This window comes from Gallinula chloropus (assembly GCF_964237585.1).
Source record: "Gallinula chloropus genome assembly, chromosome: 1".
Taxonomy (NCBI): domain Eukaryota; kingdom Metazoa; phylum Chordata; class Aves; order Gruiformes; family Rallidae; genus Gallinula; species Gallinula chloropus.
In genome coordinates this window covers 196748319-196767625 of record NC_140085.1, presented here as the reverse complement: position 1 = coordinate 196767625, position 19307 = coordinate 196748319, and the positions used below count along the sequence as shown (strand labels likewise).

At 45.9% G+C, this 19307-nt stretch overlaps 1 protein-coding gene across 1 annotated transcript in view; it reads right to left on the bottom strand.

Moving 5' to 3' along the window:
• TMEM135 (transmembrane protein 135) overlaps positions 1 to 15901 on the bottom strand; it is a gene marked incomplete at its 5' end in the record, with an annotated part of 183914 nt that extends 168013 nt beyond the window's left edge. The window contains 2 exons of the mRNA XM_084268860.1: positions 1866 to 1993; positions 15761 to 15901. Of these exons, the coding sequence (XP_084124986.1) occupies positions 1866 to 1993; positions 15761 to 15901 (269 nt within the window). The remainder of the gene's footprint in view (positions 1 to 1865; positions 1994 to 15760) is intronic.
• Positions 15902 to 19307: the final 3406 nt, after the last annotated feature.

The following is a 19307-nucleotide window of genomic DNA, read 5'->3' as shown; positions in this document are numbered from 1 at the left end:
CACCAGTAAATTTGGAAGATGGGGCTTTTCTGATTGAAGTATCATTTACCTATTTACCTCTTACCTATCCCACTCACTCAACTGCTGAGGCTCTGAATTTCATTCCTGTTGGAAAAGCTGCCAAATGCTGATTATAACTGGGCTTTGATACGCTCCAGCAGGCGTTAACATACAAGGCCTCCTAAATACTTTCTTCTTGTGCCTCTATTTGTGATTTCATTTCATCCAGCTCCAGTGAGATCCCAGCCAACAGGCTGACAGTCCTTCTTTGCCAATCCCGCAATTGCAGGTGGTGCCTGCAGGGACCCTACAGCTCTTCGTGGGCATCCCTTTGCAACAGAAGAAGCTTGTACATTTCTCAAGATCTTGTCTGGTTACTCTGCTGCAGAGCTAGAACACCAGAGTAAGCATTTACATATAAATTTTTCTCTGCATGGTTGTGGCCTCAATCAAACCAAAGAATGCTTCAGGGGGACTTGGAAGTCCATGGACTAGGTACCATTCCCATCACTCAGCCTGCATCTGGCTACACTGTTTTGGAGATCAAATAGCTTTAGAAATCTATGTTCCATGTTGGTGACAGTGATGCCATACCCCTTGGCTTCAGAGTCACTAGAGACGCTCATCTCTTACCTGCTGCATTTACTAGCATAGGCAGTCTCACAGATCTGCTAGATGGCTGGTATCCTCTGTTGGAGGAACAGCTGACAACAATAAAACTTGAAACCACACCAGCTTAATTTAGAGAGCAACACTGAAGTACAGCACTGAAGTAAAGCACTGCAGATTTACAGGCAAGTACATGGCAGGGTAAGGAAGACCACTGTATAGCTGAGAGAAGTAAAGATAAATCAATATTAGCACAACTCAGTTTGCTAGAAAAACTCACACTCCTGAACTTGTTACTTAAAGTTTAACTGTGAACTTTGCAAGCTATTTACTTTTAAAGTGTTCCATGGCTCCTCAGCCAGCACCTCCTCCTCTTAGCCTTGTCCTTCACCTTCAAGCAAAGTTTACAGGCCTCTAAACAGATGCAGCAGTAAGGCATATTGGGCTTGACTAACTTTTAGAGGGGCTGCTGAGAGCATTGTCCACTAATTTTCAAAAACTCATAGTTACTGTAGGCTTTACATCTCTATGTATAACAGCCTTTAAAACAAATGCAACCTACTTCACTTAAAATGGTATATAGTTTATGTCTAGGAAATCATGATGATGATAAAGAAGGAAGTTTAGTTTTTAGGTTTGCTGATAGTTACTTGAAACATACACTGGAAACAGCTCAGAGTACAAAACTGCTGTGTATATACACAACCATTTCTCAGAGCAAGTCTGCATCTTACAGAAGCCCAGAAGCTGTGCTGGGATTTCCTTAACTTATGACCACAAGCAAGGAAAATACAAACTTGGATGGCTGGATGAAATTTAGGATAACTAAAAGTCATCAGAGTTCCCTGTATTGGGAAAACAGAAACTGATATCAAATCTCATCCATTCTCTCTATGAGAGAAAGATTAGGCCTTCTCAGTTCCCCCCTAGAATAGATCTGAATTTCCAGCAACAATCAGTAAAACAGAGTAAAGGAAGCAAAGTGAGTACATTGACTTAGTTACTGATTGGATTGAAAAGGCTACAAAAATGAGGAGAAAAAAAAACCAAACTCAAAACCAAAGGTTCATATTCGAGTGGCAAGAGCAGAAATCAAGATGGTGGCACAGCTGTAAGTTTTCTTACTCCTACCTACTACAAACATACCTATTAAAAAAAGGACAAATATAGTATCATATAAAAATCATTATATAAATTGAAGAGATGCATAAAAATAGCCTTCCTCTTACATTTCATTGTTAGGACAGTATACCAACCTTAGGATGCAAAAGCAAGCAATATACAAGGTCCCATTTGCTGTCAGAAAGGAAGTTGATTGCAAGATCTCAGGTAGCAGTTTGTGCAAATAATAGTCAAGTTTTCTTTTCCTGAGAATAGCTGCAATCTGAGGGAATAAAAAAAAAAGGGGGGCTGAGAAATGAAAAACTTTAATTCAGTTATGCTCTTTTTTTGTACACTGTAAAGAAAAATTACAAAGGAAAAGGAGACATGTCCATTTAAGTAGTAAATCAAAACCTCTTAAATTTGCTGGTTTTATGAACAATACCACAAAGATTTCCTTTGAACTTGTGCCAGCTGTTCCAATATTTATACCAGGAAATACATCAAGGAATCCTAAATGGGAAGTATAGGAGGAATTTTATTACCTTGTTACTGTTGGCCATAACAGTCAGAAACATTGTCTGCCAGATATCAGAACTTTTAAGATGTGATAAATTTACACTGAGTTTTGTCTTCCAGACAACCAGACTATCACATAATTAAGGTCAGAATATCACTACCATAACCCAAACACAGGCCCTGTGCAGCATCTATGAAGTGATGACGTATTTCTAGAGGTTTTCTACTCCGCAAGTCCTCAAAAACATTTCACCATCTGCTGATATAACAAAATGTTCCTGATACATTTTATAGAAATACTACATTATCTCTAAAAAAAAAAAAAGCCTAGCATAAACCATCCTGGATCTGAACAATAAACGGGGGTTTTGATCAATTTAATATACCTCCCACATTTTATAAAGACTGTTATTTAACGACCCAACCACTGAAAGTCCTCAAAGTCTTTTTTTTAATCCACAGAAATTCTGCAGCTACCTAATGGGAAGGTGTAGAGAACCAGCCTCTTCTCAGAGATGCACAGAGGAAAGACGAGACAATAGACAAGTTAAAATACAAGAAACTCAGATTAAACCTAAGGAAGGGACATTTTCACTGCAGGTAAATATTGGAGCAGGCTGCCAAAAGTAACTATGGGCTCTCCATCACTGGTGATCCTTGAAGCTCAACTGGAAAAGGTCCCAAGCAGCCTCGCGGTCCCTTCCAAACCCTGTGACTCTGTGAACCCCATCCGTCTGTCTCTGCTTTGAGTAGGGGGCTGGGACCTCATGGCCTCCCCAAGTCCCTCCAGCCTGTGCACTCCTGTAACTCCATGAAATTATGGTTTGGGTGCCCCACAAGCCAGGTTTTAGTGGTTTTTCTTTTCAACAGCATTATCATCTTTATCTGCACTGATCTCCCAGGGACTCTCAAAACTGGCAGGAGTTTTTGGTCAATGCTTAGCATTAGAGAAGTTTCAAACAGAGCCAGCTTCATACTGCTGGTGCTGATGAGAACAAGGAAAAGATGTCCTGTTGAATCGGTATTGGCAACATCACTCAAAGTCTTGGTTCCTCAATTTAAAGCCATGGGGGAGGGAGCTGTCCTTCTGAAACACAGTCCACTCGTGCTGAATAGCAAGTAGATGTTTTGGATGGGCTGAGGATTCTGCTGAAACTAACCACAGGGGAGTTGTGCCAAAATCTGTTTCCAGAATGCAGCCTGAACGAAGGATGGAGGAGAAATAACACACATGAACAGGCTTCTGAGAGCAGATTTACATATAACTTAATCAAGTGTCAAGACTGCTTAAACCATAACGGATTAGGCAATAATGCAATCCAGATAATCTTTCTGTTGAAGGAAAGTCTTAACATAATCTAAACTCCAGATCACTAGTTGCTACCTCCTCAGCTATTTCCAGCCTGTTGTACCAAGGTCAGGAACATTCAGAACAAAACTTTTTTGTGTGTGTTCCAGAACACCAACCTTACTACACATAGAGTCTGAAGCCTGAGTTCCTCAGACCAAAGTGGCAGAAGTGTCACAAGAAGAGACTGGTATCTTATAAATTAATGTTGAATCAAAGTTTAAAAAAGTTATTTTTGTGGCTTTTCTAACAAGTTTCAGACCAATATAATTTCTGCTTTCCCTTCTCTTTACTGTCCTATTCCCAAGAGAGAAGAGACCCATGAAGAATGACACACAAACCAGTCCAAAGAAACAATGCTCAGAGTAACCGGGTGAGCTGTATGTGTAGGAGCAATGAACTTGATCGACACCCACCAAAAAAACAACCAAACAAACAAAAAACCACCAACCAAATAATGCTTATCACTTTCAAAATGCATTTTCAAACATCAACTAACCTAAATATTGTATACAGCTGCAAACAGGTGAGAGCAGAGTATGGAGCAGGCTCTCCTCCACCACAAATGGTATGATTTCAAGGAAAGAACACCAGAGAGATTTCTGGATGACAGCCTGCTCTCCCTTTCAGTTTCACACATTTTAGACAAGTACAACGGAAGCTGAAGCTGGCCAGACAGAGAGATTATGACATCTGTCAGACTGCAGCAGTTTGTGGTTCCCACCACAGTACACTTCACTCGAGTGAGCTGGGAGTACACTGTGATGCAGACCAAAGTCTCACTGCAAATGCAGTGCTTGAGGCTTAGCAGCATGGAAGGAGAAGGCATTGGGACATCCAGTAGATACTTACTTAGCAAACTACTCATCTCCATGAAGATGCTGCCAGATGTGGCATAAGGCCTGTAAGCTACCTGAGGCTCCCTGTTGAGTCAGGCAGACAGAAATTAACATCTGATTGCCATTTCAGTTTCAGCTCTCCAGCTATAAAAGGAGCATATGAGCCTTAGGACACTTCTATGTAGGCACTTCAGGGTGGCCTGTATCAGGACCTTTGCGTTGATAGCTGTAAAAGTTAGTTTGGGGTATTAATCACTACAGTGAAGGGCTGCAAGTCCAACTCAGCACCCTGCTCTAAGGAACAGCCAAAACCAGCTTCACACCTCCCATTACTCCTGTCACCATTCTCCATCATTTGTTAACTTCACTATCCTCTTTCTGAGATGGAGTGACAAGATTTTTACAAAGTGAAATGATTCTTCAGTGCTTATTAATGACAGTAACTTTCCACTTTACAAGGCAGCGCGGCACGTCGGCAGCAGGAGCAGAGCGCTGCTCAGACAGGTAATGCCACAGCGTTTGTGGCACAACGCTGCTGCCCCTTCATCTCACGCTCTCCCTGCTGCCTCACATCACCTCCTAACCCAGAGGTTTAGCCAAAATCCAAGGAGCAGAAGCAATAGACTCCTCACACCACAGTAAGACCACGATTTCACAGGAGAGAAAAGCACCGTCCCCTTCAGCGCTACCTCTCCCTCCACTTTATTTCTGAAGTCACTGTGCTTCCCTTGTCTACTACCCTTAATGCCCAAAAAACATCTGGAACCATCGAGAGGATTCCACCGAATAAGACCCAGGTTTCCCTTATTCATTACTTTTCCTGGCAAACCACAGCCATGTAACCACCTCAGGGTGAAGAACCCACCAGCATCTCCTTGACTATCAACAGCTCAGGACCACATAAAATTTGCTGCCACTTGCCGCTCTGGCTTTCCATAAAACACTTAGTCACTCTTAAAATCCCTTTTTTTCAAAGCATCCAGTGGCCTGGCCTTAGGATATTTAAAAGGGCTACACAACACTCTGGGACAAAGACTGTCATTAACAACTCCACCCTTCAATGGAACTTAACATTTAACCAAGACAACCTTTCCCTGCACAGCACCACCCTTCCTTTAAGAAAATAAAATAAAAAAAAAATTAAAACTGTGGAATAAAGTCTCTGAGATTCTAAGAGCTGTCACTGACTGCACCATTGTCCATTCCAGATAGGAAGTGCATGGCCTGTACTTCTCATACATACTGTTTAGCATCCATTATAGGAGAAACAAAACGTCACCCTGCACACACATCTCTCTAGGGAAGACTAGAGACTCCAAAGGGAATAAAAGACTTAAGATGACCAAAATCTGCCACATATCCAATATAGCAGAATTATAGCATCTGGTAAAATGATATTCTTGTCACTGACATTTAAACTAACAATTAGATAAGGGCATTTTTTCAAGTAGATTTGGTCGCTGCAGGTTAAGAAGATCCATGCTTTAAATATAGTTACCTAACGTTAAGGACTTATTTGTTCAGCAAGAACAAGCACAACCCTATAAAGAATTAACCATTTGAATGGGGGTAGAGAACGACTACTCCTTTTAACTTCATTTGCAAGAATTTTGAGGTACCTGGAAAGTCATTTAGAAAACCTGAAACTGATGCTTTCCTCTCACCACAATTTAAGTTTTCTTACACTATGACATCTTAGGGACTAACAAGGTACTGCAAACAGTCACAGAGCCTGCAGATGCAGTCTTTATTTGGCCCACGTATGTATTAAACAGAGACTATGGTACTTACTATCCACAGCCCATCCCACAGCTGAGCTGCTTGCCTGTTTAACTCCTTTTTCAAAGCCACCACAGTCCAGCTTTGCTAACATTTTTACATTCCCATCTTACAAAAGAAAATCCTGTCTTTCCCAAGCTTCTGTAAGAAACCACAGAACCATTAAGGTTGGAAAAGACCTCCAAGATCATCTAGTCCAACCATCCCCCTGCAACCTCTTTTACTTACTAAACCATGTCCATAAGCACCTCATCCAACCTTTCCTTAAACACTCTGAGAGACCAAGACTCCACCAACATCCTGGTCAACCCCTTCCAATACCCAACCACTCTTTCTCTGAAGAAATTGAATTTCTAACCTGAACCCTCCCTGGCACAACCTGCAGCCACTCCCTCTTGTCCTATTGCTGGTTATCTGTGAGAAGAGGCTAACCCACAGCTCACCACAACCTCCTGTCAGGCAGTTGGAGAGAGCAACAAGGTCTCCCCTGAGCCTCCTCTTCTCCAGGCTGAACAGTCCCAGTTCCCTCAGCTGCTCCTCATCAGACTTGTGTTCCAGACCCTTCACCAGCCTGGTTGCCCTTCTCTGGACACTATTAAATGACAGAATTTGCATAATATTGCTGGATATTTTAATTACGAGGGTACCTGTGAGTCTAGATCAAATTTTGATAATCACAACACTTCAGTCCTCAGACAACCAAACTTTTGCATGCTACTCAGACACGATAAATACTCTCTGAAAGCACTGCACGTAAAGAAACTGATTTGATGGTCCTCATCTAAGATCTGTGCCCTACACAGGTAGGAGTGAGGGGAGTTAAACACCTGCCAGCCTGACTTCCAGAGAAAATATTTCTGACCCCAAACACGATCAGCTTGGTACTAAGAATGTGGTCAGGTAAAGCATCTTGAATAAGTTAAGTCACGCATGAAGGAAAGACAACTTCCTTTTCACACCCAGCACTGCCTGGCATCCCATCACCACCCGTGGGAAAACTCAAAACAGAAAGCCTTAAAGAAAGACTCAAAGAAAAAGAATTCATTTCCTCACATCTGCACACAACTGTTTAAAACCTGAAACACAAAATTCAATTACACTGTAGCACAGACCTGGCAGTGTTTGGAGGCTTTTCAAGGCAACCCCACACCTTCGTTACTACCAAAGGAACAAGCAGCAGGATTAACTCAGGACAAATACCATGGCAAAAGGCAGGACTACAAACCTGCCCTCCAAGCTCCCTGAGTATATAAGCACCATCAAAACTCTCTAAACAGCTGATTAACTTACAAGCACCTAACCCAGACTGGAACATCTCTTTGCCTCCTGTCCATCAGCCCCATGTAAGATCACAGATTTGCCCTCTGATGGCAACCGCCACATTTCCACTACAGTTTGAACCAAGCTCTGCTCTAGTTCTCACTAAAACACTTTGGCTGAAACCAGCCTGAAATAGGTAGAAAGCATTCATACATGTGAAAAATGTTATTTATTTAAAATGCTATGAAATTACATCTACCACAGGAGGAAAATCCATGAGAGACAGGCTACTAAATCTCCAGGACTATTTTCATGGGAACAGAAGTGAGGGTAGAAGGAAGAAACGTGGGTTTTTAGACCTTTACCTACAGTACATAAGCAGAGGAGTTGGAATGAGGAGATCACCCTCCCAATCAAATGTAAACACTCTTGAAATAACACATTTAAAAAAAAAATAAAAAGTAACACATTAAAAACAGCATGAGCAGTAGGTCAAGAGAAGGGATTCCCTCCTTCAACTCTGCTCTGGTGAGACCCCACCAGCAGTGTTGTGTCCAGCTCTGGGGCCCCCAACGTAAGACAAGGAACTGTTGGAGTTGCAGAAGAGGCCACAAAGATGCTCAAAGGGCTGAAGCACCTCTGCTGTGAAGACAGGCTGAGAGAGTTGGGCTTGTTCAGCCTGGAGAAAAGAAGGCTCCAGGGACACCTTAGAGTGGCTTCCAGTACCTGAAGGGGCTACAGGAAAGCTGGATGGGGACTGTTTGAAGGGGCAGAGAGCGACAGAACAAGGGGGAATGGGTTTAAGCTGAAAGAGGGGAGATTCAGATGAGATATAAGGAAAAAATTCATCCCTGTGAGAGCGGTGAGACCCTGGCACAGGGTGCCCAGAGAAGCTGGGGCTGCCCCTGGATCCCTGTCAGGGTTCAAGGCAGGTTGGATGGGGCTCTGAGCATCCTGGACTAAGGAACAGTGTCCCTGCCCATGGCAGAGGATTGGCACTAGAGGTCACATCCAACCCAAACCAATCTGGGATTCTGTAATACAACAGTCACTCTAAGACTAAGCATCACCCATGATTTGAACTCTAAGGCCTATTCTATTTTATGTCTGAATTATTAAAAAAACCCTTTTACTCAGTAAAAATAAATAGACAAAATATTTTTGAGCTCTAACTACAGAATTCACACAACTGCATTTTGACTCTTCAAAATTAAAATGTAATTACAGAAAGTCAGTCCACTAGATTCAGGATGCTATCAGTTTGTGGAAGAATATTACTGGCATTTTCCTTTATTTTAGTCTTCACACACACATTTTAAGCCCTTAAGAGCTAAGAAATCAGAACTGATTTATTCTGTCTTAACCATAGAAAGAATATATTCATTTCCAACACCATCCTTAAAACACAGCTACTTAGTCTAGTGCAAGACTTTGAGCCAGGCTATCCATGTGTTGCAGCAACAAAGGAACATGACAATCTTAAAACAATCTCCCCATGATCAGAGGCACCAGTCAGGCCTGATTATTTTAATGATGTGTCACGTAACACCTACAAGTAACCATCATCCAACCACAATAACCTATGTTTCACCTCCAGTATCCTCTGTCTGCACCTACATCCCTGAACTACAGATTCTACAGGAAGCATCTTGCACAAAGGATGGTTTGAGTTAATGAATGTACTAATTGCCTCACCAATGTACACAGTCTGACAGGTTACATGGCAAGCTAAAAAGCCACAGACCTTGCTCCAACTCTGCTGTTGTGTGTACTACATGGCTTTTCTCTCCCCTCCTCCACCAAACCACCATTTCCTAAGTTCATTCGAAGTGTGTATTTTTCAGAACACCACCCCTACATCAATTTTTTATGAAATTAGCCAAAACACACAGCACTAACTGATGGGAAAGAATTTTTTTAAAAAGCAGTCATGCCTCTCCCATTCCTGCACAATATCCAACTGAACTCAAGCACATCATAACATCCTTTCGGTTTAAAAAAGATAAAATAAATAAATTAAGCTACAGAAATATTCAGACACTTAGCCAAGTCTCCAGGTAGGCAGAGTTCAACAACAGGAGAGGAATCACCTTTTTTAAAGGGTAGACAATGGCAGAACAAGGGGGAATGGATTGAAGCTAAAGGAGGGAAGGCTTAGATTAGATATTAGAGGGAAGTTCTTCACAGAGAGAGTGGTGAGGTGCTGGAACAGCCTGTCCAGAGAGGTGGTGGATGCCCCATCTCTGGAGGTGTTCAAGGCCAGGTTGGATGGGGCCCTGGGCAACCTTGTGAAGATCCAGGCCTGGAGGTTGGTGGCCCTGCCTGTGACAAGGGGGGGTAGAACTCTATGATCCTTGGGGTCCCTTCCAAGCCAGACCAGTCTATGATTCTATGACATTTATAAGAGGGACTATCTGCAAATGTATAGCCAGTCAGTAATGTTCTGTAGATGGTTTATACTGTACACACACCGCAAGCCATTAAAAAGCCGAGGAAAATATTATAACTCAAGCATTCATATTTAAACCAGCTATGAAAATACCTCAGATTACTCAAGCAGCACGGAGAGCTACAGACTGATGTCAGATTTCTTTCATAATTACATATAATTATTTGTAAGTTCTTTTATAACTGCTGAGGATTTTCCATGAATTTTACAAGGACAGTATCCCTTTGCTTGATAAAAATTATTTCAAGCACTTCAGAGTAACTTAATCTCAAAATGCCCTCAGGTAACACATGGCGTTTGAAAAAGACTCTTGTTCAAATCAGCAATTTGTTCTCATGCCTCCTCTTCAACATTCAGATTTGTTCTTCCTCAATTAGCTGGTCCGTGTCCTCCCCCTCTCCCCTATTTCAGATTACAAAACCTGGCTAGCATATTTTTGTTTTTTTTAGTTGGTTGCTGAGATACTCTAAGGAAGAGCATCCACCTCCTGCTCTCTGACTTCCTCTGCCCCTTGGAGAAGTTGCATGAGGATCACCATCAGGGGGGTGGGTTGCCCTGGTTTGGCTTTTGTAAAGTTTTCCATATCATCCACTCAACTGAAAAAAAAGACACGAACAGCACCCATGCATTCTTTGAATGACATCTCAGTTACCACTAATCCTGGCAACACTCTCATTCCATGACAACTTATCTTCACCATTTGTTTCCCTTCTACTTAAGTGAGTAGAGGGTTGGTTTTCATTCTCCTTGAAATGTCTAACTCAGGACAATTTTCAATGATTTTCCTCCTACCCTGACATTCTTGAACTCTGCTATACAGCTGTACCAACTTGAGAACCCCAGAGATCCAAGCTGGAACACAGAAGCATTTCAAGAGTAACACTAACATTTCTTAGTCTCCCTGCCCTACTGCCAAACACACAATGGTCCACAGCACAAACAAAACCTACTTTTTAACATACCCAGCAATTCCAGACTAATTCAGAGTACAGCCTGGCCAGTACAGCCTTCTTGCACACCTCAGAAAGATGACGCACAATGACTATGTCTAGGCTGAGAGATAGGATGGAATCTGCTCAGTGTCAGGTGCTTCCCTAGCTCTGCTCAGGACCAGTCCAAACAGCTCTCCTTAAGAGAAATGGCACATGAATCAAGCCTGAAATAGCAGCAGCACGGCCAACGTGCACCATCCATCCCTGTGGCCAACCTCTGGTCCCATCTTACAGCAATGTAAACACAGCCAGAGAAGTGATGGGACACTCACACTTCACACTGTTCCACCTTGATCTTTGGCTGGTGATTCTGTCTTCCATCCAACAGCTTTCAAAGTAATTCAATATTGCAATAATTGGGCTAATGTCCTCTAATCGGTCAGTGATTTATCAGCGAAGAAACCTGCCAGCTACCACGTGCATGATTACCTGGCCCATGCTGCACTAGTACCAAAGTCCCTCTCACATGTAGGCAGAAAGAAAAACACACCTTATAATCGTTCAATTACTGGTTGCATTTTTATCTTTGACAACAGCACATGGGATGCTGCCCTGGGGAGCTTACAAAAGAAGCCATACGGATTAAGAGAAAGAATACAGACATGCAGGGTTTACAGGGGGGCAAAGAAGATACCAGCAATGGAATCTTAAGTAGGAAAAAACCCCACTTCTGATACACAAAGAAGCAATTGGCACCTAAGAACTGAAGGCTATTACAAGCACCAGAGGAAACAGATGTCACGGAATCACAGAATCGTAGGGGTTGGAAGGGACCTCCAGAGATCATCAAGTCCAACCCCCCTGCCAAAGCAGGTTCCCTAGGACAGGTCACACAGGGAGGCGTCCAGACAGGTCTTGAATATCTCCAGAGGAGACTCCACAACCCCCCTGGGCAGCCTGTCCCAGGGCTCTGTCACCCTCACTGGGAAAAGGTTCTTCCCCATGTTGGTGTGGAACTTCCCGTGCTCCAACTTGAGCCCATTGCCCCTTGTCCTGTCCCCACAGACCACTGAGAAGAGGCTGGACATTTCCCCCCATGTCCCACACTTCAGATATTTATAAACATTAATAAGATATGGCACAACTATGAAAAATACTAAAAATGTGACCAAAATGAGTATTAAATGAGTAAGAAAAGGATATTAAAATGAGACCAAAATGAGTATGAAAAGGATATAGGGAAAAATTAAGTGAAAGAAATCAATAAAATATAGCAAGCCTCAAGAATCATTAAAAAATGTACTGGAATAGCAGACTCAGGTTACATCTGTTCTGCTGAATAACTGGCTAAACAATGCACCAGTCCAGAGGACACATCAAATGGAGCCGCTGGAATCCACACTGCTTCAGGCCTGGTGCTCCTCGCCTCTGTGCCAGCAGCTCAGCCTGGGAGAGAGGCTTTTGGGGCCAGAGGCAGGAGTCAACTAGCAGGGTGAGATGGGGCCAGTGCTGGAGAGGAAGGGCAGGTGAGATGATGGTGGGGAGAAGGAAGGCCTGGGGTCAAGAGAGGAAGGGCATCACACAGAAGTTACAATTTCCCTGCAAAATCAACCTCTGCTCCCCATCCCTGTGAACTTCTGGAAGTCTGAATTCTTCAACTTGGAAAACAGAAGATTACACCTTCACGTTTTCTTTAGCCTTGAATAATCTAAAACAGCAGAATAGATAGCACAAAGCACAACAAACTCTGATGAAGGACTTTTTCAGTAAGGTTTTCTTAAGATAGAAAGGCAGGAAGCTTTTAAAAAGTGTAATTATAAGGTTTACAGGAGATTGCTTGGGGTTTCTTTTGGGGGAGTAGGTGCTAAGCAAATTCTTTTTTCTTCTTTTTTTTTTTTTTCTCCTGTAAAAGTGGGTCTCAGAAGACTTGTGGGGCACTTGGTTTGTGAGATGCAAGCAGCCTTAATTATGAAACAGGCATTCCTGACAGCCACTTGATACGGGCAGAGACTATTCAATTTAGATAGAAAACCTACTTTTGCTAAAGCGATCGATTTGTACTGGAGTAAAAATATAAAGATTATATTTTTTCCAACAACACAGTTATTGAAAAAAAAAAACAAACAGTACAGCACAACTCAAAGGAAAGACGCTTTACAGCCATTGACTGAAAGCCAGTGTTTTACTCATCAAATACTAGCACCGCTTAATTTGGCTCCATCAGTCCCCCACTGACTGAAAAGCAGCAAAACATGTAAGAGATGAGGGGTGTGTAGATGTTTGGATTATAACTGTCCCTAACCACATTCTCTCCCAGAACGACCTCTGGCAATTTATTCTCATCTATTCATTCTCATTCATTTCCACACCATCTTTTGTGAGAGGAAATGCTTTCATCTACATTCTGTAGTTAGGAGCTTGTGGCAACAAGAGGAACAAACAACCAGAAGCCATTTTACAGGCTTGACACAGAAAAATGAAATGCATTTTTTTGGTTGCTGAGCTGCTCAGAGGACTGGGAGTCAGCAGTACCAGAAACATACCGAACATGCATTGATGTAACTATAAATGTCAAGCAAGTTCATCCCCTTAGGTGAACCTCAGAACACAGAAAAGGACTGAACATTTGTACTGTCCAACTGTGATATTTCACTTACAAATACAAGGTTTTCAAGCACAGCTTTAAGCCCAGCAAAGAATGACTTCAGTGATGACTCTTAGTTCAGAAGCGTTCTTTCCCTGCCAAGCTACTTAATGTGCAGGGCTTCTGCTTCCTCCTCTACAGTGCCCACTGCACCCTTTCACTCTTTACCTTATACTGGCTCTGGTGCTTGTCAAACCCTGCTTAATAAATCAACTCAAATAATTAATCCATCTGAAAATCACCCCACCTAAAAGCAGGGTAGTAAGCTCTTCTGGGTTAGTGAATGAATCAAACCTGCTCAAGGAGAGATAAGGTCCAAGACCACACATAGAAAGGAGCCCTGTTATGTCTGGGAGCAAAGGCAGGCAAGTCCTTCCTCCCTGTTGGAGTGGCAGCAGGATTTCAGAGCAGCTCAGCTTCAGATTATTCTGACAAGTTAAATGCTGCCAACAAAAACCTAAGAAAATTAAAAGCTGTAAAGAAGGCAGCATGAAAACCGATGCAGGCGTTTTGCAGTACAGCATGACAACAGCTGAGAAGGTACACCCTTGGATTTGAGGCAAGATCTAACTGTTTATGGGCCACAGTGTAAAGTAGATTAGGAAAATGGTTTGTGTTTCTTGGTCTGTTTTTCTTCTCAAAGAAATAAAAAGGGGAAGCTCTCCTCCTAACCCATAACTACACGAATGAGTGAACTGTAACACAGCTACGAGCAGAAACCTCTTTACCAGCCCCAGCTGCTGGAGAACTTTGATTTGATTACAGAGCTACTTAAGCTGCTTTATCTTTAGCCCAGAGGTGACAGATCACCAGTACACCTCTCATGGCTCACTTCAGGCTGATTCTCTGCTGGTACAACTATTAGTTTTCCCACAAAACAAACTGGATCACAAAACAGTTATGGTGAAAAAATTACTGATGGGGGGGGAGGGGAGCGGAAGGAGGGGGTTCTTCCCTGTATTAGTTTCTGATCTAGTTCACTGTAAGTGTACACAAACAGCTGCCACTGTGTCACTTCAGAGTGAAAACATTCATTGCCAGATGTGACAACTCCACACTGCTAACAAACTTACTAACTTTTCTTATCATGTAATTGGATATTGTCGCAACATTCACCTGAGGAACACATCAGTGGGAGCTTAATGAATTGTGTCAAGGCTGCTGCTGCTGCCCCACTTCTTCCCTTCTCTTTATTACATATCTTGATAATTTTGTTGTACTGGCACCGGTACAGAGTTGAAAGTACAGACTCAATGACTTGTTTTCCTTTCTTTAAGACTTAGCTTGGGGCCAGGTCGGTAACTACTCAATCCTACAGAGGAAACACCGAGGTGGGGAAAGAAGGAAGCGCTCACCTGCAGCGATTCCAGCTTAGATCAGCTTTCAGGATATGTTTACACAGAAGGATGCAAACAGATCCCAACTCCTCCACCTACACCCTAATTTGCAGGATGCAAGCCAGCTGCAACTGACATGCTATAACCCAGCCTCACTGCACACTCAACCTAGGATACCTCACCTGTAGGATACTCTGAACACTTACGATTCCTGTAGCCTTGATGTATTTTTTTAAGCCTTGCTTCATTACACAGTGAAACCTCCTTAATCCCAAGGCACTGATTACCAAGGTATCACCAACAGCAATACCCACGTGCTCTCGCTACTGCCAAAGATACAGCACGAGCCTCTCAGGCAAATATTAAGTCTTTTTTATTCAGGTATCACAGCTACTGGGAAACGACAGAAACACTGTGCTCAGGCTGTCCCCACATCCTCCTACCCCACCAGCTTCACCCCTCTCACAGCATCTGTTAGGACACCAGACCCTAGCAGCCCCCATGCCCTTCTCCCCTCCTAAAGCCAGATTCAACACACATGCGTTCACCTACCCCAAGCATCAGGCTCTCCCCCCATTAAAACCCTCATACCCTCCAGCCCCCACCACCACCATCTCTCTCCACTCCAGCACCGGACTGCCCCCAACACGCACTTTTTACTCCAAGATCAGGATGTCCCCCGACATTTCTCCTGCCCTCCCTCACCCCAGAACAACCAACCTCTCTCCCTCGAAATGCCTCGTATCCTTCAGGCCAGGCCAGACCAGCCTCCCCCGGCTCTGACATCCCCCCTCACACACCCCCGTGCACCCTTCCCCTCACCCCAGCCCTGATACCCCTCAGGGCCTTCCACCCGAGGCCGTGCTCTTCCCCCCTAGGCCAGCCCCCTCACCGTGCCCCTCATGCCCTCGCTCCCTCTCCCCCTCCTCCACCCAGGACCCACCAGGTAGAGGGTGCCATAGATGCGGAGGGACTCGGCCAGCGCCCCCTGCGTGACGTGCAGGACGGCCCAGGAGCAGCGCGGGTGCCAGGTGTGCCCGATCTCGTAGCAGCTGTGGGGGATGGATTTGCTCAGCGCCGCCATCTTTGTCGCGCTCGGGGAGGGGGCGCGCGCGGCCGCCGCGTCACCGCCGATGCAGGAGAAAGGTCGCGCGGGGCGCAGGCGGCGGCGGGGTTACTCGCGGGCAGCCGCTTCCCCCCCCCCCCCCCCCCCCTCCGCCCTTCGCGCCGCTCGCGTGAGGCCCGCAGCCAATCGGCGGCCGTCGGGGGGCGGGGAGCGGCGGGGGCGGGGTGGCGCGAGCCGCGGCGGGGGGCGCGCGCCGCACGTGGGCTCGGGGGACTGGGGGGGGGAGTGGCGGGGGTGCCGAGCACGGCGCTCGCCCGTGTCCTGGCCCCGTGTCCCCGGCCCGCCGGGAGCGCGGCTCGGGCGGCACCGCTCTCCCAGCCTCCACGGGAACCTGCCCGGCCCGCGGCCTTCCTCCCGCCGCTCAGCCCTGGCCAGCTGGGGAAAGGGGGCTGCGCGTAGGAAGCGACTGCCCCAAACCCTCCCGGTGACCCTCCCTGAACGGTTGCCGGGCGCGGGGCTGGCGGGTTGCGGCTCCCGGGCGGGAAAGCGGAGGGAGGGCAGCAGCACACCTGCGAGGAGGTCGTACCGGTGCCGGGAGCCTCGGCGCAGCCAGCCCCTGAACGCAGTGCGCGGCCAGGGCACCGCATCTCCCGGCGCGGCTGAGCGGGAGGAAGGCAACGAGAGGCACCGTGGCGGGGCGAGGGCGGCTGAGAGGAGAAGCTTGGAAGAGGTTGATTCTCTCTGGTTTGGAAAGAAGGGGGGAGACGGGCGCGGGATGTGATGGGAGCCCAGGAAGCGGTGACCGATGGCACCGTTACGGTTCGGTTGCAAAACCAGCATCTTGTTCCAGCTTGAAATTTTGATTATTTGGGGACTAAATGGGCTGGGTGTGTCAGGATCGGGTGATGTTGCGTTAAGTCTCTGATAAGGAGGAGTTTGCGGACGCTCTGTCCGGATGGAGCCAGTACACTCTGTACTGCCTGTGCAGGGTCAAGGTGGGAGAGGTTATTTCAAGACCTAGATGGGAGAGATACCCCCGTGCAAACAGGGAGATCAGCAAACTGACCTGCACTCAAATACAGACATGGGACAGGTCGACAGCAGTAAGATTCTTCCACCTTGCCTTGAATTCCCCTGCCCAGCCCACAGAATTCCCCTCATAGCCAGGCTCAAGACCAGTCTGCACCACCTCTACAAGAGAGAGCAAACAGGGCATTGCTTTTCCCAAAACCTTTGCTGTTCCTTCCAAGGAGCCTGCACAGTTACATTTTGGATTTAGCAGTACGTAGCTGGGTAAATTGGACAGAACTTGGAGCCACTGCAAGGCTATTTACAGGCTCCTGGCAAATCTGCAGTAAGAGATTTTTGGCCTAAATAGCTCATTTATGGGGGTGCTGATCGATGATGAGCTCAATGTGAGCCAGCAGCATGTGCTAGCAGCTCAGAAAGCCACGTGTGTCCTGGGCTGCATCAAGAACAGCGTGGCCAACAGGTTGAAGGAGGGGATTCTGCCCCTCTGCTCTGCTCTGCTCTGCTCTGCTCTGCACTGGTGAGACCCCACCTGCAGTGCCGCATCCAGCTCTGGGGTCCCCAGGACAGGAAAGACATAGAGCTGCTGGAGCACAGCCAGAGAAGGCCGCGAAGATGATCAAGGGGCTGAAGCACCTCTGCTTTGAAGACAGGCTGAGAGTTGGGCTTGTTCAGCCTGGAGAAGAGAAAGCTCCAAAGAGGTGTAATTATGGCCTACCAATACTTAAAGGGGTCCTACAGGAAAGTGGGAGAGGGATTGTTCATCGGGGAGTGCAGTGGTAAGACGAGGAGAATGGCTTCAAGCTGGAAGTGGTCAGGGTTAGATTAAACGTACAAACAAATTATTTACTCTGAGGATGGTGAGGCCCTGGCACAGAGTGCCCAGAGAGGTTGTGGAAGCCCCTGGATCCCTGGCAGGGTTCAAGGCCAGGTTGGATGGGGCTTTGGGCACCCTGGGCTAGCGAGGATGTCCCTGCCCATGGCAGGTGGTTGGAACTAGATGATTTTTGAGGACCCTGATTCTATGATTTCAGTCAAGCATGCTCGACCAACCAACCCTGTGTTGGGTAGAACTCTATGACAGTATTTAAAATCTGCAAGGCCCCAGAGATAACTTCCAATTCAGCTTTACTGCAGAGGTGCAGCTCCCCTGCGGGTGCGGTTGCAGGGCTGACTAAGGGAGTGAACGTTGCTGCGTGCTCACCCTCATAGGGACGCAGCGTTGGCAAGATAACCTGCTGCAACCTTGTCTGGACTTTGGCTTGGACCCAGTGCCTTGCTTGCTGTTTTTGTATTACTCAGTTAAAGAGCTGCTTGCAACCAGAAAAAGTAATTATTGCCTAAGACCTGGATCGTGGCTCCCTTCCATGCACGTTTTGGCTTTGCTGCTACTCTGGGCTTAAGGCTTGCTTGCTGCCTTGTATCTGTGGGCAGGGAACTGTGGCATGTACACTATTAATAATCACACAAGTTTATAATCTCACTCCTGAGGCACGCTTTTGCAAGCTCCTGATTTTGTAGGACTTGTCCTGCTCCAGTTAAGGAAAACCAGTAAACAAAGACCAGACAAGATCCTTGTTCAGCAGCCCTGATCAGAGTGAAGAGCTGCCTGCTCGGAAGTAGAGGCTTCTGGATCTCTCCTCTTGGGCCAGCTGAGGAAGACTCTGAGGATGCACAAAGGAGGGAGCACAGCCCTGACCTTGCTCCAGGCCCTTTTCCATGGGGTTGCAATGCTCTATTCTGGGAAGAAGCCCAAGGGGTCAAGCAGCATGGGAATACTTCTTGATAGCCCAGCTAGCCTTGGATGCCAGCCCAGGCTGCTCTGTTCTGAGAGAAACCCTTGACTGGAACGGAGACAAAATCATCTTGGAAAGGGAAGGAGTCACATGAATTAAAAAAGCATTGAGGACCTTTATTTTTGCCCCCACAAGTACCTGGGGTTTTCAGGACCTCTCCTTGTCACAAGAACGGGGCTGTCCCTGTGTTACTTAAGCAAATGTCAGTGATGAATTCCATGGTGTAGGGTGACGTGGCACACACTGTTCAGGACTCTCTTTGTAACATCCAGGTGCCCTGGAGAGATGCACTTGGTGCAGTCCCAAAACAAAAGCCAGGAGTGAGCTAATTCCTAAGCAACGTGGATGGTGAGGGAATCGGGAGTGCTTGGCTTACCTCCTGCTCCCCAGTAGTGTGGCAGTATCAGGTACAACGGGGTGTCTCTGAGTGAAAATGTAGGCAGCCAAACATCTCGGATGTGTATGTGGGAAGCTGCCATATCCCTGTCTCCGTGCCTTGTGCCACAGGAGGGAGCGATGTGGCAGCATCTCACTGCGTTGAGACTGCTCCAGACTCTGCTCCAGCTGCCCCCGTACCCGTTTGTGGCTGGGTTAACAAA